The following is a 24,650-nucleotide window of genomic DNA, read 5'->3' as shown; positions in this document are numbered from 1 at the left end:
AAGTTATCAAGCTTTTTAGTTCACCTTGATTTTTGTCATGCGTATCTGTATATATATATATATATATCATCATCGGTTAATGTCTGCCTTCCATGCTAGCATGGGTTGGACGATTTGACTGAGGACTGGCGAACGAGATGGCTGCTCCAATCTGATCTGGCAGAGTTTCTACAGCTGGATACCATTCCTAACACCAACCACTCCGAGAGTGTAGTGGGTGTTTTTACGTACCACCGGCACAAAGGCCAGTCAGGCGATACTAGCAACGGCCACGCTCAAAATGGTGTTTTTTACGTGCCACCTGCACAGGAGCCAGTCCAGCAGCACTAATATATACCTATGTATGTGTCTATATGTTTGTATGGGTGGGTAATATCTCTGTATACATGCATGTGTGTTTGTATGCAGGCAAAGGATGGTGCAAGTATTCTTGAAAGCGAGAGTTTAAATGAGCTGCACAATAGCGCACAGCTGGTTGTGTAGATGGGTTGAGCTTGGCTTTTAGTATTTGTGGTTGTATGTGTCCTCCCAAGGATGGGCTCACTATTGTGAATGAAGTCATTTTGTCAAATAAAGCATTGACTATTGTATATTCATGAGAAAAGATCATATGACATGCAGTCGTCGTCGTCGTCGTTTAACGTCCGCTTTCCATGCTAGCATGGGTTGGACGATTTGACTGAGGAGTGGTGAAACCAGATGGCTACACCAGGCTCCAATCTGATTTGGCAGAGTTTCTACAGCTGGATGCCCTTCCTAACGCCAACCACTCAGAGAGTGTAGTGGGTGCTTTTATGTGTCACCCACACGAAGGCCAGTCAGGCGGTACTGGCAACGGCCACGCTCAAAATGGTGCATTTCATGTGCCAACGGCACAAAAAAAAAAGTTTTCATGTGTCGCCCGCACATGAGCCAGTCCAGGGGAACCAGCAACGATCTCGCTCAAAAATGGGAAAGTTTGCAAGGCTGTGCAGTTAAGAAGTTCACTTTGTGACCAAATGCAGTCTCACTGCATCTCAACCTGAACAAGTGCCTGCTGCTATAGCACTACTGAGCCAAAAAATGCCTTGTGAGTGAATTTAGTAGACAGAAACTGTGTGGAATTGGCGGCGAGCTGGCAGAAACGTAAGCATGCTGGGTGAAATGCTTAGCGGTATTTCGTCTGACATTACATTCTGAGTTCAAATTCCGCCGAGGTCGACTTTGCCTTTCATCCTTTCGGGGTCGATAAATTAAGTACCAGTTATGCACTGGGGTCAATGCAATCAACTTAATCCGTTTGTCTGTCCTTGTTTGTCCTCTCTATGTTTAGCGCCTTGTGGGCAATAAAGAAATAAGAAACTGTGTGGAATCCCATTATGTGTGTGTGTCTGTCTGTCTGTCCCTCCCTCTCCCACCACTTGACAACCAGTGTTGGTTTGTTTACATCTCCATATCATAACAGCTCAGCAAAAGAGACCAGCATAATAAGCACCAGACTTTAAAAAAGACTAAGTACTGGGGTTAATTTGTCAGAAGTCCAATGACTGAAACAAGTGAAAAATAAAAGATAAATTCATTATCGACACAGTGCTATACATACAAATTTACATCTGAAATCGAAATAGAGTTAAATTGGACACTAAACTCCACTTGCAAAGACCTGTTGAGGCAAGTGAAATCGAGTTAAATTTGACGACTGGCACCCATGCCAACGTCGTCTCCTTCATCGGACATGAAACTCAGCTTGCGAAGACTTATTGGGGCAAGCGAAAGCGAAATCGTGATGGCACCTGTGCCCAGCGTCGCCTTTCTGGTACTTGTGCCCACGGCATGTGTAAGGACTTTCAAGCAAGATCGTTGCCAGTTCCCCTGGACTAGCTTTTGTGCGGGTGGCACATAAAATACACCATTTTGAGCGTGGCCATTGCCAGTACCGCCTGACTGGCCTTCGTGCCGGTGGCATGTAAAAGCACCCATTACACTCTCTGAGTCATTGGCATTAGCAAGGGCATCCAGCTGTAGAAACTCTGCCAAATCAGATTGGAGCCTAGTGTAGCCATCTGTTTTCACCAGTCCTAGGTCAAATCGTCCAGCCCATGCTAGCATGGAAAGCGGACGTTAAACGATGATGATGATGATGATGATGATGATATCTTCAGGTTTGTTTTGTAAGGTCTGTCAAAAGCCATTTTGGAGGTTAGCAGACCTTAAAGAACCACTGTCAAGAGCAGATCATTTTAAGTACCATTGATGGTGTTCATGAAACATGGGTGAACCACCATCATATTTGTATGAATGGGTTATGATTTCATGTGTCCCGTCTGCAACCAAGGCTGTGCATCAAGGATTAAGATGTATAGTTATCAAAGAATCCATAATTGATGGAGATGATGAACATCTAATTCATTGGACAACTATAAACAAGCAATCTATCAGAGGAATGAAGACATTTACAGTCGTTTCTTAAACTCTGAGTATTTTCTGAGACAGAAATGGTGACATTTAGACTCTGGTCAAAAATCACTTCTTCATCATTAGATGAAAGTAAATCTGATTTTGCATCACTTTTAGCAATGTTAATTTGCTATGCTGTGCTGGGGAAATAGTTATAGAATTACTTCTTGTAAGAGGTTGCAGGAACATGACTAATGGTCACTAATCAACAACTTCGTTTAATTTCAATCCTTAGTTATTTCGAAAACATGCAAATTTAAATCCTAAAGTATATAATCATGCAACTTTTTACCACTCCTGAAAATGATTGGCTTTTGTCAAAATTTAAAACCAGTATTGTTGCTATTACTTTAGTACAATTTATTATTATCAGGTCTGTAATGGTGACACAGATTAATTATTGTGCTGAACAGCAATTAATTTCATTGATTAATGACTGAGTTCAAATCCTACCAGTCATTGCATTTTATCCCACCATTGGTCCACAGAAAATATTTCCTATATTCACTTCAATAGACTACAGCTGCTCCAACATGTGTGTGTGTGTGTGTGTGTGTGTGTGTGTGTGTGTGTACAAATTATATTATGCAATAGTAATTTATACAACTGGAAAAAAATAATGATTAGATGTACCAGTACTGGCTTGAGTTTATATTCATCAGTGATTCACCTTTTCAAATACTCATACACGGACAAAAACCGAGCTGATATACTGGACAATTTTGTTCAAGTTATAATCAAATGTTTCCATTGGAATTGTTAAAACATTGGGCGGTTTGTGGATGGTAAAATGCTTTTCAGCTACTTACAAACATTGCCACTTGGTACGTATGTAGGAATGGTAATGATCCAAAACCACAGCTGTTACATATTTCTCAAATGCTTACTCTAAAGAGAGTGCATTCTTTATATCTAAGTCAATATCCAGATGTGGATCAGAGATATTTGAGTTCTCTTTACGCAGTATAAACTGAACTTGAACTGCGCAGAAATCTTCTAGATATCTAATTGATTACTTTGGTTACTCTACTGTACTTGTTTGACTTTTAATAGCCATTCAGACATGATTTTTGCAAAACATCAACAGGATAGGAATTCATGAGCATCTCTTTGGTGACCAAAGTATGTGTTTTGTTATTACTTTCAGTTACTGCAAAATGGAATGTGCTTTTAATAGACGTCCAGAATTTTCATAGTTGCATCATATATATATGTCTGGAGTTCACACGTCATACAGAGATCAGTTTGTTTGCAGCTGTTCATGTGTTCACTCCTTAGCAAATAGTTGACCAGAAACAATGAGGAAATATATATTGTTCAAATAATGTAGGCCAGAACCAACTTTTAGAATTTACATACCCACCAATCAAGGCAAAGCTTTTTTTTTTTCTGCCTTGTAAATAGCATATAGGTACAGGCATAGCTAGTGTGGTTAAGAAGCCCACTTTACAACCACATGCTTTCAAGTTCAGTCCCACTGTGCAGTACCTTGGGCAAGTATCTTCTATTATAGCCTTGGGATTGACTAATTAATGCCTTGTGACTGAATTAGTTAGACAAACTATATTGAAGAAGCACCCACTACACTCTCGGAGTGGTTGGCGTTAGGAAGGGCATCCAACTGTAGAAAACTCTGCCAAATCAGATTGGAGCCTGGTGTAGCCATCTGGTTCACCAGTCCTCTGTCAAATCGTCCAACCCATGCTAGCATGGAAAGTGGACGTTAAACGACGATGATGATGATATAATGTGTGTGTGTATCTTTCTGTCTATGTCCTATCCATTGCATGACAACCAGTGCTGGTTTATTTATGTCCCCATACCATAGCAGTTTGGCAATAGAGACTGGTAGAATATGTACCAGACTTCAAAACTAAATACTGGGGTTGATTTTTTGGGGGCTGAGCCCTTGAAGATGGTACCTCAAAATGGCTATGGTCCAATGACTGAAACAAGTGAAAGATAGACTATCATATGTATCTATAGAGTATTATATATGTTGATTCATGGTCCTTTGACTGTTTTACCGTGCTTACATTTCCCAATACTGTCTCTCTACCTGTTGTGGTCTCTTGTCATCTACTCTGTATGGTTTAGCATTTTGGCCAGTATATTGTTTATTCTGTAGCATGGTATCACCATCACCATCATCAGTATTGTCATTTGAACGTCCACTTTTCCATGTTTGCATGGGTCAGGTGTAGTTTGTTGAGGCAGATTTTCTACGGCTGGATGCCCTTCCTATTACCACCCTGACCTCCCAAGTAAGCTAATATCTCTTTGTGACCAGACAATGTTTTCACAGAAGGCTGGAAATGAAGGGCACCGCTTGCACGACAGTGACACTCGTTTACAACTCTCACATGATTTCAAGGCAAAGAGACTCACACACACACACGCACGCACACACGCACGCACGCACGCACGCACGCACGCACGCACGCACGCACGCACGCACGCACGCACGCACGCACGCACGCACGCACGCACGCACGCACGCACGCACACACGCACACACGCACACACACACACACACACACACACAAATTTTTGTCTACCAAATTCACCACCAAGTCTTTGGTTGGCCCAGGGTTAAATTAGTTGACACTTGCCCAAGGTGCCACACAGTAGGACTGAACCCAGAACAATATGATTGTGAAGCAGACTTCTTACCACACAGCTATATCTGTGCTTATCATGTATATTTGTTCAGTATTATATAATAGATGATGATGATCATCATCATCTCTCTGTTTTTCCATACCAGCAATGGGTTTGATAGGTATGCTTTAGTAGTACAACTTCTCACCATTTGCTGTGGTCCTCCATTATATGCTAATTGCAAAAAACAAAGCCATTAGTTTTTGTTGTCATAGATGGTCTAGTTTTTATAGCAGGCTGTCTTTTCTATCTCCAGCTATTTTATATTGTAGATTGGAGCCATTTTACTGTACCATACACATTTATTCAATCATCATCATCATCATCATCGTTTAACGTCCGCTTTCCATGCTAGCATGGGTTGGACGATTTGACTGAGGACTGGTGAAACCGGATGGCAACACCAAGCTCCAATCTAATTTGGCAGAGTTTCTACAGCTGGATGCCCTTCCTAACGCCAACCACTCAGAGAGTGTAGTGGGTGCTTTTACGTGTCACCCGCACGAAAATGGCCACGCTCGAAATGGTGTCTTTTATGTGCCACCCGCACAAGCCAGTCCAGGGGCACTGGCAACGATCTCGCTCGAAAATCCTACGGGAGCCAGTCAAGCAGTACTGGCAACGGTCACGCTCAAAATGGTGCATCTCATGTGTCAATATCGTATATATTTAATCAGTCACCATTAGCATCATTTTTACTGCTGGCTTGGGTTTCAACACAACACCTCTTCATTTGCCTCTGTTCATTATCTCCTTTGTGAAGCTCAACATCAGAAAATCAATGCTGTCCACTTCAACCAACATCTTAAGCTTTTCTGATCTGCAAGCTTCTACTGCTTTCATCATTTGACATTTTACCATTTAACTGTCATTCGCTATGCACATCACTTATCCATACCATTGCAGCCTTCTCTTTGGCACACAATCTAATTTTTCCCATGGTGTATTTTTATACGGTCATTCATGGACACTGGCATTAGATATTCAGCAGAGCATGCTTTCTTTATTTCTTTCCAGCTTTCACATATTCTCCATATTCACTGCTCACATCTCACTACCATATTGCACATATAAGACTGATACAATCTGCTTTTCATTTGATGAGTAAAGCCTTTGTTGTCACCAGAAGTAATAACTCTTTGAACTTTTTTCTGCCCTGTTCTTACTCTGGTTACTATCCTCCTCTGCTTATTTATTATACACAATGGTCAAGCAGAAAATATTGCAGATGTCACCATCATAATCTTTTAAAGTCCATGTTCCATGCTGGTATGGGTTGGATGGTTTGACAGGATCCGTGATGTGTCCAAGGACTGTATTGAGCTCCAGTGTCTGCTTTGGTATGGTTTTTGTGGCTGGGATGCTCTTCCTTATGCCAAAAAAGTGGGAATAAGTTTTTCATTAATTGGTTATTCAAAATGCACATGGTGATAGAGTAACTCTTCCACAATACAAAGGTATTATTCAGCATAGTTTCCATCACATATAAAGCATTTACACTATTATTGAACACAACTTTTATATTTGAAAATCGTCAGGTGTGCATTATTGCATTATTGTGCCTGAAGACTTTTTCATTGGATTGAACAGGTGGAAGTTAGAAGGTGCCAGATCTGGGCTGTACAGTGACTGGGGAACCACTGACAGCCTTGTTTGCTGATTGTCTGATTTGCTGCTAAAGATATGTTATTGCACATTGTTGTGGGGAATGCAGATCCTTTTCAGATTCGTGTTTGGTCTTTTTCTCCCAATGGATTTGCTAAGCTTTTTGAGTGTCTCAATGTACCACTCACTGTTCATAGTATAGCTAGGTCCCCACAAAACAGTCACCATGACTTTCTGTACCAATTCTTGGCTGTTGAACTTTTTAGGCCATGGAGAAGTAATATGACATAATTCTATGAATTGAGCCTTCATTTCCAAATTATAAAAATAAAGTAATGTTTCATCTTCTGCCATCAGATTGAGGTAAGAATGCCATCCTCAGCTTCAAATGCTTCCAGCAGATAAGAGCAGACTTCCACCTTTCTTATACCCGAAGTTTTCTACCATCTTCTGTAATGCATTATGGCCACAGTTGTGCAGCAAGCTCATGGATTCTGACTCTTCTACCTGCATGAATCACTCCATCTATTCCCTGGTGATTCTTGCCAGTGGTCTCAGCTGACAATCTCCTACTGCATGGTTTGACTTCAAAGCTGGTTTGCCCTTCTTTAAATTTCATCTGTCCGCGAACTCTGCTCTTGTCACTGGTGTCATCTCCATAAATAGTTTGTAGCCTTCTGTGGATGTCAGACAGCCTGCCTGCACGCTGCCTTCGTAAAGAACTCAGTGACAACACATTTTTTCTGCTTAGGACCCATTATTTTCCTGCAATGAAGAACAGGAAGAAGAGTTAGTCTACCAGGCTGTGCATACAATCAACCTATATCAGTTAATGTAAATGACACAGCAAGCTAAATAGAATTGCTGTCATCCATACATGCATACATACAGGCTTGTCCTTTACACATGTCAGTGACACATAAAATGTACTTGTGCCGGTGCTGTGTGAATGTACCCATACTGGTGGCACATAAAAAGCACCCAGCACACTCTGTAAAGTGGTTGGTATTAGGAAGGGCATCCAGCCTTAGAAGCCATGCAATAAGAGACAATTGGAGTTTGGACAGCTCATGTCAAACTGGCCAACCCATGCCAGCATGGAAAACAGATGTTAAACGATGATGATGATGATGTAGGTATTATATATATATTTGTCCAGCATCATATATTTATTCAGTATTGTATGTATGTATGTATTCTTTACGATATATATTTAACAGTTATGCAACATCATCTGTAAATGTCTTCCTTTCATTTATTTGCTTTTTTTTTAGTAAGTCATCTTGTTATTTGTTCATTTAAATTCCTCCCATCAAGTGTATTAAGCTAGTTATGAGTCACTTGAAACAATTTCTGCTGCTCTAGCAATAAAGGAGAGGTAGAGAAAATTGCCAAACACATGTTTAAATGGTGTTATACTAACACAATACAGTGTCATCACATGTAGTGGTGGTGACGATGGTGGTGGTGGTGGTGGTAGTAGTTTTATTTTCAAACTAAATGTCTCGCCAGTCGTTGTCAACATTCTTAAGTACAACTAAACTGTGACCGACTTTAATAAACCTGATACAACAATTATCTTAATACTTGTGATGAGAATGCTGAATATCCTTTCCCCAGACATATTCTAGAGGAAATACTTTAGGATGAGAAATTCCAAGACAGTATAAACCATCACAAGTTTCTCAAGTTTATCTATCATTTATGTATAAAAAAATTCTATTTTGTCTAAATGTTCTCTCTACTTGTCTCCCTCTCTCTCTCTTCCCCACCTCTCCCTCAAAATTGATTGATGAAAACAGCATATAAATCAGAGATTTGCAGCTTTTTTTTTATTGTATTAGCCCACTTTCGACTTTTTTCTTTTACATTTGCCTGTGGCCTGTGTGTGTTAGCCTATCTTGTGTGTGTGTTAACCTATCTCCCTGTATATCCCTACCTATTTTCATCATTGGTAATGCACATATAAGCAAAATTTAAGCAAATCATCACATGAATGACAATATAAAGCCACCAACAGTTCCGTGGACTACAAGCAAAAAGATTTGAAAAATTTATGTCAATGGCCCACAGATAATTTCTCACTGGTTCACCTGTGGCCATCCTTTTTAGAAGTTCATGACCTGCAGAGAATTTCAGTGGTTCATCTGTTGCCAGCTACTTCAGAAAAGACCCAAGGCTCACAGAGAATTTTCAGTGGTCCACCTGTGGCCAATCTTTTTAGTAAAGATGCAAGACCCACAGAATTTCTAGTGGTCCATTTGTGGCCAATCTTTTTTAGTAAAGATGCAAGGCCCACAGAAAACTTGTGGTGGTCCATCTGTGGCCAACCTATTTAGAAAAAGTCCACTAAGGCCCACGGAGAGCTCTTCAGTGATCTGCTTGTGTATCATAGCCCACCTGTTGCCAACCTCTGATCTTGATGATATCAGATATAATTATCTCTTTTGGAGATTTATTTTCTGTTGAGCCACCTTATTATTGATTATTGTGCAGAGGGCTTGCTATTTCCTCTTCTCAGATTACCTCTTAGCATTCAGATTACTCAGTCAAATCATTCTCATTATCTGGTCGTGCTTATTGCACGGATCACCATAACTTGTCCTCTCCATCTGTATACATTGTTTATAAATTTTATGTTATGTATATTTAAAAATTATATTTTTTAAAAATATTTTTATATGTCTTATATGCATGCTCCAATGATCCCGAGAGCAATGCTGGCAGGAGTTCATCTCCTAGTAGAGCCAGACTAAAATAATCACCAGAGAGGAGTAAACCTCAATGATAAAAAAAATCCCCAAGCCGTAGGCGTAGGAGTGGCTGCGTGGTAAGTAGCTTGCTTATCAACCACGTGGTTCCGGGTTCAGGCCCACTGCGTGACACCTTGGGCAAGTGTCTTCTACTATAGCCTCGGGCCGACCAAAGCTTTGTGAGTGGATTTGGTAGATGGAAACTGAAAGAAGCCCGTCGTATATATGTATATATATATATATATGTATGTGTGTGTATATGTTTGTGTGTCTGTGTTTGTCCCCACAACATCGCTTGACAACCGATGCTGGTGTGTTTATGTCCCCGTAACTTAGCAGTTCAGCAAAAAGAGACCAATAGAATAAGTACTAGGCTTCCAAAGAATAAGTCCTGGGGTTGATTTGCTCAACTAAAGGCGGTGCTCTAGCATGGCCACAGTCAAATGACTGAAACGAGTAAAAGAGTAATGTTTTCTAAGGTTCTTTTGTAATATTTTGTAATGTACCACTAGATTGCTTTAAATATTACATGCTGTAATGAACTAAAAACAGTTTTTTTGCTGAATATGTGCTGCTGAAATTGCTGATAATGTGTCTGATATGTCCATGTATCTTTTACAACTCCAACTGCACTAATTACATGTACATACATTATTTATATACACTTAATATTTTTGCACTAAATGACTAATTTCTTAATTTTCTATCTTTTAGATTATGATACTCCTGTACGGCACACCAATGTATTTCAACGTCGAAGTACGAAAACCTTGGCTTCTTACGCACCACAACAATCTGTAAATAGCTTTGCTTATAGTGGCCATTCATACATCTCAGCACCAAAGGTACCATGTCATTCCTCAAATTATTCCCCAACTTCCCACAGTAGTGGAGGTGTTTCTTCCCCCAATACCAATTCTAATTGTAACTCCAATGCCAACAACCCAGCTGGCCATATATACCAGAACCTTAATGCAGCTTCTTCACCAGCCCCATCTTCTACCCCGTCACCAGGACATTCTCCTGCCTCAACCTTCTCATCATCTGGCTATGGGTCGGCCTCTAATTTCAACCAAGCTTTTCAGAACATGTCACTGACCAACTATCGGTCCAATTCACAAGACTCTCCCAAGCTACAGTCACACCACAATGCGCAACAGCACCAAACTGCAACTTGCAATCAGCAGCAAATGGGTCCTCAAAGTGGAAGTGCATCCCCACAGCTGAACCAGGTTGGTTTACATCATCAACATCAGCAACAGCACGGGGCTTTGTTGGTGCCAAGTCAGACTGCTGCAAACCCTGGTCGGGTGGTACCTCGAGCAATTCTTAATCAAGGTGCCCACCACCAGTCACTTACACCGAGTGCACCACCACCTCCCTCACCACAGTCCCTGCATTCAAAGATGAAACCAGATAATTCACTTGCATCTATAAGAGAAGGTGAGATAACTTCGATATTTGCTTGGGTTTGCTTTTTAAACTCTTTGCCTGTCCCCATATCACACATGTTATATGGTGGCATATTTCCATAGCATCCATGCATCATATATTTTTTTTTTTTTAGCCACCAGAGTAACTTTGCTCTTATGGAAGGAAAGTTTTTTTATTACTCAGAACGTATGAAATATCTAGGGCTAACTAGAAGTCTGACAACAAGCATAGACGTTTAGGACAAACTTGTAAAAATACTTTAGACAGGCAAAAGAGTTAACATATGTATGAGACCAATTTTATGAAGGAGAAGCAGTATAATCAATTTGTATAGCTGATATAAACAGGTATTTATTTCATCAGCAACCCAGGTGTGATAAATGCTAACACTTACTTGAGGAGGAATTGAACTAAGAATCTAGTGAGACTAAATTAGATGCTGTTAACCCTTTTGTTACCAACCTGGCTGAAACCGGCTCTGGCTCTGTAGTACAAATGTCTTGTTTGCATAAGTTTTGAATTAAATTCTTCCACCAGATCTTAGTCACAATTTATGTTCTTAACACTAGCTTAATGATAACTAAGTTATTTTACTAAATTCTTTGTTATTTTAAAATTAATTGAAAGAAACACAGAACATCTCAACAGAAATATGGTAACAAAAGGGTTAAACATTTTAACCTGGCACTGTACAGTCACAGCTATCTCTACTTCATGTCTTCTACTTTTGATCAGTAATAATGCTTAATGATAGAACAGAGGAATTTCTACTAGTAATTATTGAAACTCTTAGTTAATGAGATTAGGAGTGTATTTTATTAGTCATCATCACAAGCTCATTCCCTTAAAACAGAATGCTTCCCCTTTTTATGCTCCCTATCAAAGGAAGCACAAGCATTTTCACACGCATACACATGACTGAACTTCAGCTAACCAAATTCATTCATAAGGCTTCAATTGCCCTGTGGCTATATTAGAATGTGAACTGACTTTTCGTCTGATGTTACTTTGTCCATCACTTCATTCACATCTTTTGGTCCAATGTCTTTTTGTCCGATGATTTTTTTTTGTCCAACGACTTTTTGTCTAATTTTAAATAAACTTTTTAGAAAAAAAGGTGAACATCAAAATCAAATAATCATTGAGAATTTTATTGATAGGATTTGTTGTTGGGCAAAAAAATCATTTGACAAAAAAATGCTTGACGAAGTGACATCGGACAAAAAGACATAGTACCATATTAGACACTTGCTCAAGGCACCATGTAGTGGGACTGAACCCAAAGCAATGTGGTTGGGAGGTGAACTTTTTACCCACACAGCCATGCCTGCAGGTAGAATCACCCTTAAGTTGGAGACTACCAAGTTCTAACCAACGATAAATACATTGGTTGGAACTAGAGAGGACCATCCAGTTGTAAAAATATCCTTGATAACAAACTGAAGTCACACAAACCAAATCTTTCTCTGTCTTAAAGGCAAGACATTGGATAATAAAGTTCTAGATACTTTTTTACTCTTTACTCTTTTACTTGTTTCAGTCATTTGATTGCGGCCATGCTGGAGCACCGCCTTTAGTTGAGCAAATTGATCCCAGGACTTATTCTTTGGAAGCCTAGTACTTATTCTATCGGTCTCTTTTGCTGAACTGCTAAGTTACGGGGACGTAAGCACACCAGCATTGGTTGTCAAGCGATGTTGGGAGGACAAACACATACATGCCAGTATGGAAGATGGACATTATATTATGATATCATAAATAGTTTATATCATATTTATATAAGTTTATATCATATTTTTATGATCTGGTCATTGACACAATTCCACTGCAACTTCGCATGTTTTTTAAATGCCTAAGAAAACGACCCTTCAACACTTTGTTCCAGTTTCAACACACTGTCGTAAGTTAAATCTCTTGCCAGGTGATTACAGCTCTAAAATTTCCATTTCATCTGTGCAGACACAGACAATTATGGCATACGGCCTAATGGTTAAGGTGGTGCACGCACGACTGTAAGGTCATGGTTTCAATTTCCAGGTCAAGCAATGCATTGTGGTCTTGAGCAAAACACTTCATTTCATGTTACTTCAGCCCCTCAGCATCATCATCCTTTTACATCCATTTTCCACGTTAGCTTGGGTTGAACAGGCATGGGTTGTCTACTGTAAATGATTTCCAGCAACAGCTAGGGGAGTTAACCCTACAATGGATTGGCATCCCATTCAGGGTGAGTGTTGTAATCTCATGCACTTATATTCCATGGAAACCTGGTTGTCTAGCCTTATAAGTTCTAGGGCTTGTGACAGACCGAGACATAGACAATACAACTTATCTAAGTACATTCTTTTACTGGTTTCAGTCATTGGACTTCAGCCCATGCTGGGGTACTGCCTTCAAGGGTTTTAGTCAGTCATATCAACCTTAGTATTTATTTCAGCTCAGTATTTTGTTATACCAATTTTTCGAACTGCTAAGTTACAGTTATAAATGGACAACACCTGTTTTTAGGCCAGTATATGCATAAGCACAGATATGGACGTGCACACACACACACGTATATGAAGGGTTTCTGTACAGTTTCCAGCTATCAAATTCCACTCACATGAGTTGGTCAAGCCAATGCTTGCGTAGAAGACACTTGTCTAAGATGCTATGAAGTGGAGCTATGCATGTGCTTGTGGTATGGTACAGTTGCAGCTATGTAGACCTGGCACTGTTCCATCTTATTTATGGCACAGTTCCATTATTCCTATATAAACACGGTACAGTTGCAGCTACGTAGACAAGGCACAGTTACATCTTGTCTTAGCATTTTAATGAAGGGAGTTAATTAGAAAAAAAAATATGTTGCAAAGAATAAACCCTATTAGTTACTGACTAATAGTCTTCTGAGCCTTTTGTCAAATGAGGGAAACAACTCCAGACTTGTTTCAGCCTTATTCAACCACCTCAGTAAAGCATAGACTTCTCCAAATATGCTGGAGCAGTGAAAAAACAATCACTCAGTAAATATACTGTAATGTGCAATTGATACTCTTGTAAATATTTCAGGGAAGCATTCACTTTAGATACCATATGATTCCCCCCACCACACACAAAAGAAAAAGAGTACAATAGAATAGTGTTAACTTTTACATACCTTCTGAATTAAAACTGTTAGCCAAAGCAGTTGCATCTTATGTATAAAGTATATAACGGACATGGGAAAGTTCCAGTTTGACCATAAAAACCTATTAATTTAACATTGTTTTTGCAGAAGCTACAATGAAAAATGAAGAAACAACAAATCCATCACAGTTACAGTCTGTTGGTACGACAGTAGTGACCAGTTATAACAATAACACAAATGTATATAGTGCTGCTAAAGCTTACAATGCTACTTCTGGCTATACTCCTGAGTATTACAACCAATGTGATGAGAACTACCAGATTCAACAATACCATCAAGAAATCCGCAACCACTATGCTCAGCAAAACCAAACAGCTACCGTTGGCAATGTTGGTGCGCACCAACAGGCAGTGATACCAGTTCCTGGAACCAATCAGGAACTTGTACATGTTAGTGGCAGTACTACACCATCTTCTTCTACCACCGGTTAGTTGTTTCATTTTATTTGATTACAAAGTACAATGGTTGCAGGGTTTAGGGTTTTGGGTTACTGACTACAGGGTCATGTATTAAATACTAACATAGGCGCAGGAGTGGCTGTGTGGTAAGTAGCTTGCTTACCAACCACATGGTTCCGGGTTCAGTCCCACTGCGTGGCACCTTGGGCAAGTGTCTTCTACTATAGCCTCGGGCCGACCAAAGCCTTGTGAGTGGATTTGGTAGACGGAAACTGAAAGAAGCCCGTCGTATATATGTATGAATATATATATATATATGTGTATGCAGGTGTTTGTGTGTCTGTGTTTGTCCCCCCAACATCGTTTGACAACCAATGCTGGTGTGTTTATGTCCCCGTAACTTAGCGGTTTGGCAAAAGAGACCGATAGAATAAGTACTAGGCTTCCAAAGAATAAGTCCTGGGGTCGATTTGCTCGACTAAAGGCGGTGCTCCAGCATGGCCGCAGTCAAATGACTGAAACAAGTAAAAGAGGATAACTTTGTTGTGTTGCAACTCTAGGTGAGGTGCATAACTGCCTGATTCATAATATTTCACTCACTCCTCGGACCACACAGCTAAGTAAATAATGCTAGGGGTAGCATCGTGTTGTAAAAGTAATTGCGTCATCAGTTTTTAAATTATTTGAATTTGTTAAAACCTCCAAGTACTGTTGCTGTTATGGAAAAATAATAAACTATAAATGAACAAAAATCTAAATAATCTGTCTGCCCGAGAGTTATTCAGTTATTTATTTATCCAATCAAGCCAAGAAAGACTGAGTATTCTCCCCTATCTAAGCAAACTTAGTCGGTCAGTATTAATATATAGAATTAAGTTTTAAATAATTCACAAATTACCATTACAATTTGAAAAATTCAGTGGGGGCGGGGGAATGAAATATAAAGAAATAATAAACACCTTTAAAGATAAACAAAAGTGATTTAAATATTAAAATAAAGTGCATAAATTAAAACTTTAATCATAATTATTTAAATGCAAAGAAGTACATGCTTAGTGGACAAATATTAACACTAAGGACTTTTTGATATATATCATCATCATCATTTAATGTTTATTTTTCCGTGTTTGCTTGGGTCAGACTGAACTTGTTAAGGCAGATTTCCTATGACAGGTACCCTTCTTGTCACCAACCCTTATTTGTTTCCAAGCAAGGTAATATTTTCCCATGGTCAGACATGTTTTCTATGAAGGATTGGAAATGAACAACCTTATTTGTTCGTTTGCAATCATGTGAAGTCTAGACAAGGTTACACACACACACACATATATAGCACGAGCTTCTTTCAGTTTTTGTCTACCTAATCCACTTACAAGGCCCAGAGCTACAGTAAAAAAACAATTGTCCAAGATGCCATTAGTGGGACTGAACCCAAGACCACATAGTTGGGAAGCAAGCTTCTAAATCACACCATACCTGTACCTTGTGTGTGTGAGAGAAGACACATGGCCTAGTGGTTAAGATGTTGCACTCAAAATTGCGAAACTGGGTTCTGTGTTGTATTCTTAAGCAAAGCACTTCATCTCTGCATTGCTCTGTGATCACTTTGTTACCTGACGTGTGGTCCACTGTGCACCTGTTCAGGCAACATCGATTTTATAGATGGAGTTAGCTAATGTATGGCACATACATTTGATCACTATAAACAAATTATTTGTGCAGATCATTTGGTAAAAGCTGAACACTCATATGTTGTCTTTGATCGGAGAGCCCACCATGTATATATATATATTTTTTTATATATGCAGGCTTATTGCCCATTTTTTTTAGAAGCGGGTAGCCAACAAGGCACACCAAGCATTCCATTCATTTCCCAGCTCAAATAGGCGAGACCCATTCTATGCTCAGGTCAAGGCATAGAGTGCAACCCCCTATACCAGCTGTGGGGTCCAACAGCATGTGCTGGTTTACCTCTGGCACATCATATCAATATATAGTTGAAATTTATTAAAAAAACAAAAGTTGAAGACAGCTGTATGAACAAGCAAGTGTATTAGTTTGATGCTTGGGAAAAATGAAAAAAATCTTTCACATTATGAGCCTACACTCTTCCACAGAAAGGAATAAGAGGAAATGAAGAGGGAAAGAATGAAAAAAGAACATGTAAAGTTTCTGCAAACTGACTGAATAATGTATGCTTCATTGGTCTCTCTTTCTCTCTCCAAACACCCCCCCCCCACACACACACAATAGATACTGAGGAAGATGTGGTGATGCTGATTATGAATATCAGTAATATGACTGAGGGAAAATAGCTTGGGAGGATGTTCTGCATATTAAATGCAGACACAATAGGATCTGACACATATGAGTAGAAAATTTGCCTTAACAAATTCTGTCTGACCATGGAAAAGTGGACGTTAAATGGTGACAATAGTGATGATGATGATGATTGTAATGTTAACCTTTAAGATTTTGACTTGATTATTCTTGTCGGCTTGGAACCATTTCGTCAATACTTCAACTGATTGTGTAACGATAACGGGGTTATCAACATATAGAATTCCTCAAGGACACATAGACAAACAGACAACCATGCGTAAAACATTCTGCCTTAAAGCATAAAGAAGTTTGAATCTCTATTGAAAACGAAAGAACGATGATTGTTTTAAAAGTAGTTGCGAATGTAGTCAAGGGAGGCGACTCTTCGAAGACAAAAATAAAACGAAATTCCTACATGTTAGGTTTCCTTTAACGGTCCTGTCGTGTTAAAAACACTGACTCTCGTCTGATTACTTAGATGAGCGACCGTTGGACACTGCTAGATACTGTAAGCATATCGTGGTCGAACGACTAGGAAGTGTTTACGTTGTTCTTCGATCTGCAAGAAATACCATCCAGATCTCCCTTAAATACATGCCCTACCATCTCAAAAAAAGGATGTATGCTACTTTTTTGATTTTTATATATATTTTTTCTCCTCATTTTTTTCTCCTTTTTTCTCTCCTTGTTTCTTTCTGTGTTCCTTTCAGTTGAAGAGCATAGGCTCGAAACGTCAAAGAATTTCTCTATTCCCGAGCGTTAAACTAATACATCCATTTGTTGTTTACACCACCTGTCTTCGTCTGTTGTTTTTTTCGTAAATGATCCCCCCCCCATATATATATATATATATATATATATATATATATATACATATATATTTGCAAACAAGTTTTTTCGTGAAAATGAATTGCTAAATATTCTATTACTGTACTGTTTTGTTTAAAATGTCTTGTCTGACTGTATTGTCGTAGCTGGAAGACTATTTAATTATTGTAATTATATTCCTGTGTTTTTTCTTCTTTCTTTCTTTGTAGGTTATGGGTCAGGAAGCTACATGGGACAGGAAGAGTTATCCCTACCACCAGGCTGGTCTTTAGACTGGACTGTACGCGGACGCAAATACTATATCGATCACAATACACAAACTACGCATTGGAGCCATCCTTTTGAGAAAGATAACTTACCAATGGGATGGGAGAGGATAGAATCAAAAGAATATGGTGTATTTTATGTCAAGTAAGATTCTACTCTGCTCAGATTTTCTTTGTTTCCTCATGGCAGTCTGTTAAGATTAGCAATGACACATTTGGATGAAAGATGGTCTTCTGATTAGAATTATAATAAATATTGCAGATTTTCACTAAGTCATTACTACTACTTTGAGATCTAGTAGCATGAGGAGGTAAAAATGGCTAGAAACCTAGGGTTGCTAGAACTCTGCTCTTAATCTGCTAAAGCTCACTAAATATTCTCCTTTAATGTTTGATTTTTAGAACCTTTATAATCTTTTGTCAGTGTAGTTGCAACATAGTTTTTAAAACATACAATGGTGATATCTGTCGAGGACAATTATGGGGTCTATATAATCCGGTTAGTTGTTTGGGATAGTTTTGAACTGAATGAATGAAGAATTTTGTAGCTAATTGTATTATTGTTACTGTGTTGTGTAGCTTCATTTGGAGGCTTGAATTAAAGTTAAGTGTTGTGCACTTGTAAGTAATTTGAAAGCAAAATTGTGTTTGTACCGACTGTATTATCCAAGTACCACCAAAGTGTAGCATGGCAATCGCCTGTCAACATCCTTCTTATAGATTATATTCTAAGCTAATCGAGTGGATTCAAAGCTTCTGTATGAGATGTCCTAGATTTACTTCTGCTGACAATGTCCTTCCATCAGTCATCTCTGAGTATATTTAGTTCACACTCCCATGATAATACCACACCTCCAGTTTAGAAATAATACATTTCTAAATCTCTCAGAGAGATTTATGCAGTAGTAATACGATGAAGTAGTTGTATGCTGTCAACTTAATGTGACAGTCCCATGAAAGGAATAATACTACTGTTGGTTAGACCTACGAAGCTGCACTGCTTCCTGTCGGCCTTGACACATTTCCTGTGCTCTTATGTTTACAAGGGGGAGACTAGCAGGTCATGCTGCTCCAGACTGATAATGAGCAAAGACTCAGAAACATGTCTCTGGATGCAGGCTTAGCTGGGTGGAGGTGCTTGTCTCCCCCTTGTAAACATAAGGACACAGGAAATGTGTCAAGGCCAACAGGAAGCAGTGCAGCTTCTTAGGTCTAACCAACAGTAGTATTATTCCCTCCAGGGGACTGTCACATTAAGTTGACAGCATAAAACTATTACACCTCCAGTGTTTAAGCGTAATGTTCACTGCTAACATCAGCAATTCTTCCTCTTCCATTCCTCCATGGAAAACTGATAATCTTGTAATGTTTCATAACTCTTAAAACATTATTTATTTCCAGAAAGATCAGTTTACATCCCCAGGATCCTTTTGGCAACACATAGTGTGTGAAGTTTCTTAAATCCCTCACATTTCAAAAAGTGTCTAGACATTAAATTTTTATGATGCTGTTGACAAAAAAGAAAAAAATTACAAATTATAAATTCCATGTGTGTAGCTCAGAGATCAGGAAGTCTCCCCAGTTTGAACTGCTACTTCTCTGCATTGAAAGATCATGGTTCTGGTACTACAGACATATGGTTAAAATACCACCAGAAGGGATCACAAGACAGATTCTTCAAACTGAGCCAACTGGTAGGAGACCTAGGGAATAGACCAAGAATGAGTTGGATGGACAATAGCCATAGTCTCAGCTGGTCATACTTGGGAATCCAGCCAGAAAGTCCAATGATGGTTGCTTTTGATGGGATCCTATGAGGAAGGTGCCTGAGGACTCTATCCTCATGACCCTTTCAGGAGTAATGGATGGAGAAGATGGATGGATGGGGGAATTTTACAAAATCTCTAATTCTTATTTTTTATAATTCCCAATGCGAAATTACTAATTAATGACTTTTATTTTCCTTTTGCAGTTATATTTTGAAAGTTGCCCAATACCATCATCCTTGTGCTCCAGTTTTACCACATCAACAGAACATTATCTGTGCTCCACAAGAACTAGTTATCCCGAAACAGATAGAGTATAGACAGTCTAATTTGTTGGTGCCAGCTAACCCATATTTACATGAAGGTAAGAGTAAATAATTTTAATGAGTATTCTATAATGCTATATAACAAAGTCTTGTTGTTGTTGGCACTCCGTCGCTTACGACGTCGAGGGTTCCAGTTGATCCGATCAACGGAACATGCCTGCTCGTGAAATTAACGTGCAAGTGGCTGAGCACTCCACAGACACGTGTACCCTTAACGTAGTTCTGGGTGGGCGGGGGGAGATTCAGCGTGACACAGTGTGACAAGGCTGACCCTTTGAATTACAGGCACAACAGAAACAGCAAGTAAGAGTGAGAGAAAGTTGCGGTGAAAGAGTACAGCAGGGTTCGCCCCCCCCCTGCCGGAGCCTTGTGGAGCTTTTAGGTGTTTTCACTCAATAAACACTCACAACGCCCGGTCTGGGAATCAAAACCGCGATCTTATGATTGCGAGTCCGCTGCCCTAACCACTGAGCCATTGCGCCTCCACAACAAAGTCTTATCACACATATTAAAGAACCAGTGACCAGAGAGAGTGAAATTTGAAACAGGATCTAAATAAAGTTTGTGGATGAAATAACCAAAATGTAATTTGAAGTAATTATTGTAGGGTACAGTAATTGGTATCATTCACTTGTCTGCACCTCATATTGTATCCTTACTACTGTCCCTTATCTCCTCCTTGTTTAACCACTCCTATTTCCTTTCTTCTACTTCCTCTCCCCAAATTGATATTCACTGTGTTCAACTCAGTTCCCATTTCTAATCATTGGTGACACTACTTTCACTTTAGTGCATTTACCTACTCACTCATCTTTTCTGATCCTCTATCCTATTTCTTTCTCTCATACTCACCTCACACCTTAAACTTCACATCTCTTTCTCTTTCCAGATGGGTAAGTCATGTATTCACCTCTTCAACAAGACATTTATTTGCTCCTTTCATTCTATCATACTTTCATATCCCTCAATACTACACCTCACTCTGTTGAGGAGTCTTGTCTTGTGTACACTTGGAAACCTCATCAGTGCTGGTGCCATGTAAAAGGTGCCCAGTACATCCTGTGAAGTGGTTGGTGATAATAATACAAATCATGCAATGATATTTTGGATGGTTGAGGTTGACTTTGCCTTTCATCCTTGAAAGGATAATAAAATAAGTACCGGTTGTGCACTGGGGTAGATGATATTGACTTATGCCCTCCCCCAAAACTGTTGGCCTTGAGCCAAAATTTTGTAACATTTGTAATATTTATTTTTTATATGTTTTTGACTGGGTTGATTGCATGCAACGGATCTCCCCCCCCCCTTTTTTTTTATAATGATTGACCTATTTAATTTTTTTTTTCACCTCCTGCCAAATGTGCCCAAATCAGTCAAGCTGCCAAAAGGGCTTATTCCGATTTTTATGCAATTTGTGAAAAAAAATTTTTTTGTAATCTTTACTTATTGTAATCAATAAAAAAATATTTGTTGTAAATTGGATTAATAAATTTATTACTATTATTATTATTAAATCAAGACTTCCATAATATTTCTCTTTGCAGAAATTCCAGACTGGATGTATATTTACTGCAAAGCCAATCAGGACCATGATCACAAATTAAAGGTAATCGTATACAGATTGTGCGTGTGTTTGTGTGTGTGTGTGTGCAATGACTGTGAAGTAAAGATGATGCTAGTTTACAGACCAATATGGTCGTAATTTCTACTACGCCCGTGGTATAGAATCTCTGAACAAGGTACATAACTCTGCATGCCTCAAGATTTCTAACTATTGATCTCATTTTGAAAGTTTTTCATGACATTCACATGTACTACATATGTATCATCATCATCATCATCATCGTTTAACGTCTGTATTCCATGCTGGCATGGGTTGGATGGTGTGACTGAGGTCTGGAAAGCCAGCAGCTGCACCAGGCTCCAATCTGATGTGGCAATGTTTCTACAGCTGGATGCCCTTCCTAATGCCAACCACTTTGGTCTTTTGTGCAGTTCTCTTGGATTTTCAAGAGCCCAATAGCAACAGTTCAGTTGATTCACCATGCCATTGAGATGAAAATGAGCTTCATCACTCATTAACAAAATGAGGTTGTCCTTTGCCTCAAAAATTGCTTCCATCTGACATGCAAAGTTAAGCTGCTGTGCATTGTCCCATGGTTTCAACTGTTGCCCAAAGACCAATTTGTATGGGTGGAAGTGCAAGTCTTCATGCAGAATATGCTTTATTGATCGATTACTGATGCCAAGTTCAGTGGAATGCCTCCGAGTAGAGTGATTCGGACTCTGTATCAAAGCTTGTCTGATGCGTTCCACATTTTCTGGGGTCCGTACCATTCGTGGCATCCCAACCGGTCTCCTGTTCATTAGTGTACCTCATGTAAAAAGTGCATTCACCCAATGTCAGATTCTGTTACAGGTGGGAACAGCCTGATTTCACTGCACGTTGAAGTGGCGCCAAAACTCATGCAGAACTGTTGTGACAGACTTGTTATTCTTCATGTAATTGTTGTAGGCAAACACACAATGCTCTATCGTCCACAGCGCCATGGCTTCACCTGAAAAGAAAAAAATAGATGCTAAGACACCACAGAGTGAATGGTATCTGTCGGACATATGTCCCTCTCCCTGGGGCTGAGGAATAGCCATTTCAAAAACGTCTGTCCTCTCTGCCTCACCATGTATGTGTATATATATATATATATATATATATATATATACACGTATGGAAAAAAAGTCAAGGTAGAAAATGCTAAAATAATTTTATAAAAAACATTTCAATACCAGTTTCAGTCATTGAGACTTTTTCAACTATAACTTTTCTCCCGCCATGCCTCTGTCTACCCCTCCATCCTCTCTCTCCCCCTTCGTAGTTTTTCCTTTAAGGTCTTCAGGTTCTGGCTATATATAAATGAGAAACCCATTCTAAATTATCTAGCTGACGTACTACGACGAAATACCCAAGATGCAGATAAGATAGAGATTTTTATTTATTTACGGCCTCAAACATCTCAATACCTTGCGCTTTCTTGTTTCTCTCCATGAAATTCAATTGAATTCAGTTGTTGTCTTAAATTCATGCTTATTCATTTTCTAAGCTTCCTAAATTCATGCTACGTTATATTCTAATCACCCAGAATTCATTGCTCTTTTAAAAAAAATTACGATTTATGCATTGTTGTCTCTCAAATATTTAAAATCTACAATTAAGAGCCCTCTCTACTCGCTGGCGGTACCTACCCACCACCACTACCCATTTTCCTTTATTCAAAAATTCTTATCGCTCCTTAAAATTATGGCTTTTAAGTGTTGATTTCTCAGCCCAAGAATTACAGCGTGATGTGCTGCTTGACTGGTCCCCCCTCTCCCTCTCTCTCTCTCTCTCTCTCTTTATATATATATATGATGATGATGATGATGATCTTTTCTCCCGCCATGCCTCTGTCTACCCCTCCATCCTCTCTCTCCCCCTTCGTAGTTTTTCCTTTAAGGTCTTCAGGTTCTGGCTATATATAAATGAGAAACCCATTCTAAATTATCTAGCTGACGTACTACGACGAAATACCCAAGATGCAGATAAGATAGAGATTTTTATTTATTTACGGCCTCAAACATCTCAATACCTTGCGCTTTCTTGTTTCTCTCCATGAAATTCAATTGAATTCAGTTGTTGTCTTAAATTCATGCTTATTCATTTTCTAAGCTTCCTAAATTCATGCTACGTTATATTCTAATCACCCAGAATTCATTGCTCTTTTAAAAAAAATTACGATTTATGCATTGTTGTCTCTCAAATATTTAAAATCTACAATTAAGAGCCCTCTCTACTCGCTGGCGGTACCTACCCACCACCACTACCCATTTTCCTTTATTCAAAAATTCTTATCGCTCCTTAAAATTATGGCTTTTAAGTGTTGATTTCTCAGCCCAAGAATTACAGCGTGATGTGCTGCTTGACTGGTCCCCCCTCTCCCTCTCTCTCTCTCTCTCTCTCTTTATATATATATATGATGATGATGATGATGATCTTTTCTCCCGCCATGCCTCTGTCTACCCCTCCATCCTCTCTCTCCCCCTTCGTAGTTTTTCCTTTAAGGTCTTCAGGTTCTGGCTATATATAAATGAGAAACCCATTCTAAATTATCTAGCTGACGTACTACGACGAAATACCCAAGATGCAGATAAGATAGAGATTTTTATTTATTTACGGCCTCAAACATCTCAATACCTTGCGCTTTCTTGTTTCTCTCCATGAAATTCAATTGAATTCAGTTGTTGTCTTAAATTCATGCTTATTCATTTTCTAAGCTTCCTAAATTCATGCTACGTTATATTCTAATCACCCAGAATTCATTGCTCTTTTAAAAAAAATTACGATTTATGCATTGTTGTCTCTCAAATATTTAAAATCTACAATTAAGAGCCCTCTCTACTCGCTGGCGGTAACCCGCCCTCCCACCCCCTCCACCGGAAGTTCATTCGTCTGTCATTCCTCTGTCATCCCACCCCCTCCACCGGAAGTTTCATTCCTCTGTCATCCCACCCCCTCCACCGGAAGTTCATTCCTCTGCCATCCCACCCCCTCCACCGGAAGTTCATTCCTCTGTCATCCCACCCCCTCCACCGGAAGTTCATTCCTCTGCCACCCCCCCCTCCACCGGAAGTTCATTCCTCTGTCATCCCACC

At 39.3% G+C, this 24,650-nt stretch overlaps 1 protein-coding gene across 1 annotated transcript in view; it reads left to right on the top strand.

Moving 5' to 3' along the window:
- Window positions 1-24,650, top strand: part of LOC106870964 (uncharacterized) — a 46,396-nt gene that overhangs the window by 13,875 nt on the left and 7,871 nt on the right. Inside the window, exons 2-6 of the mRNA XM_014917209.3 lie at window positions 10,170-10,898; window positions 14,146-14,484; window positions 17,816-18,017; window positions 19,845-20,002; window positions 21,509-21,570. Of these exons, the coding sequence (XP_014772695.1) occupies window positions 10,170-10,898; window positions 14,146-14,484; window positions 17,816-18,017; window positions 19,845-20,002; window positions 21,509-21,570 (1,490 nt within the window). The remainder of the gene's footprint in view (window positions 1-10,169; window positions 10,899-14,145; window positions 14,485-17,815; window positions 18,018-19,844; window positions 20,003-21,508; window positions 21,571-24,650) is intronic.

The sequence above is a fragment of the Octopus bimaculoides genome, chromosome 11 (assembly GCF_046866305.1).
Source record: "Octopus bimaculoides isolate indiv1 chromosome 11, ASM4686630v1, whole genome shotgun sequence".
Taxonomy (NCBI): domain Eukaryota; kingdom Metazoa; phylum Mollusca; class Cephalopoda; order Octopoda; family Octopodidae; genus Octopus; species Octopus bimaculoides.
This window is presented reverse-complemented; position numbering and strand designations above follow the sequence as displayed.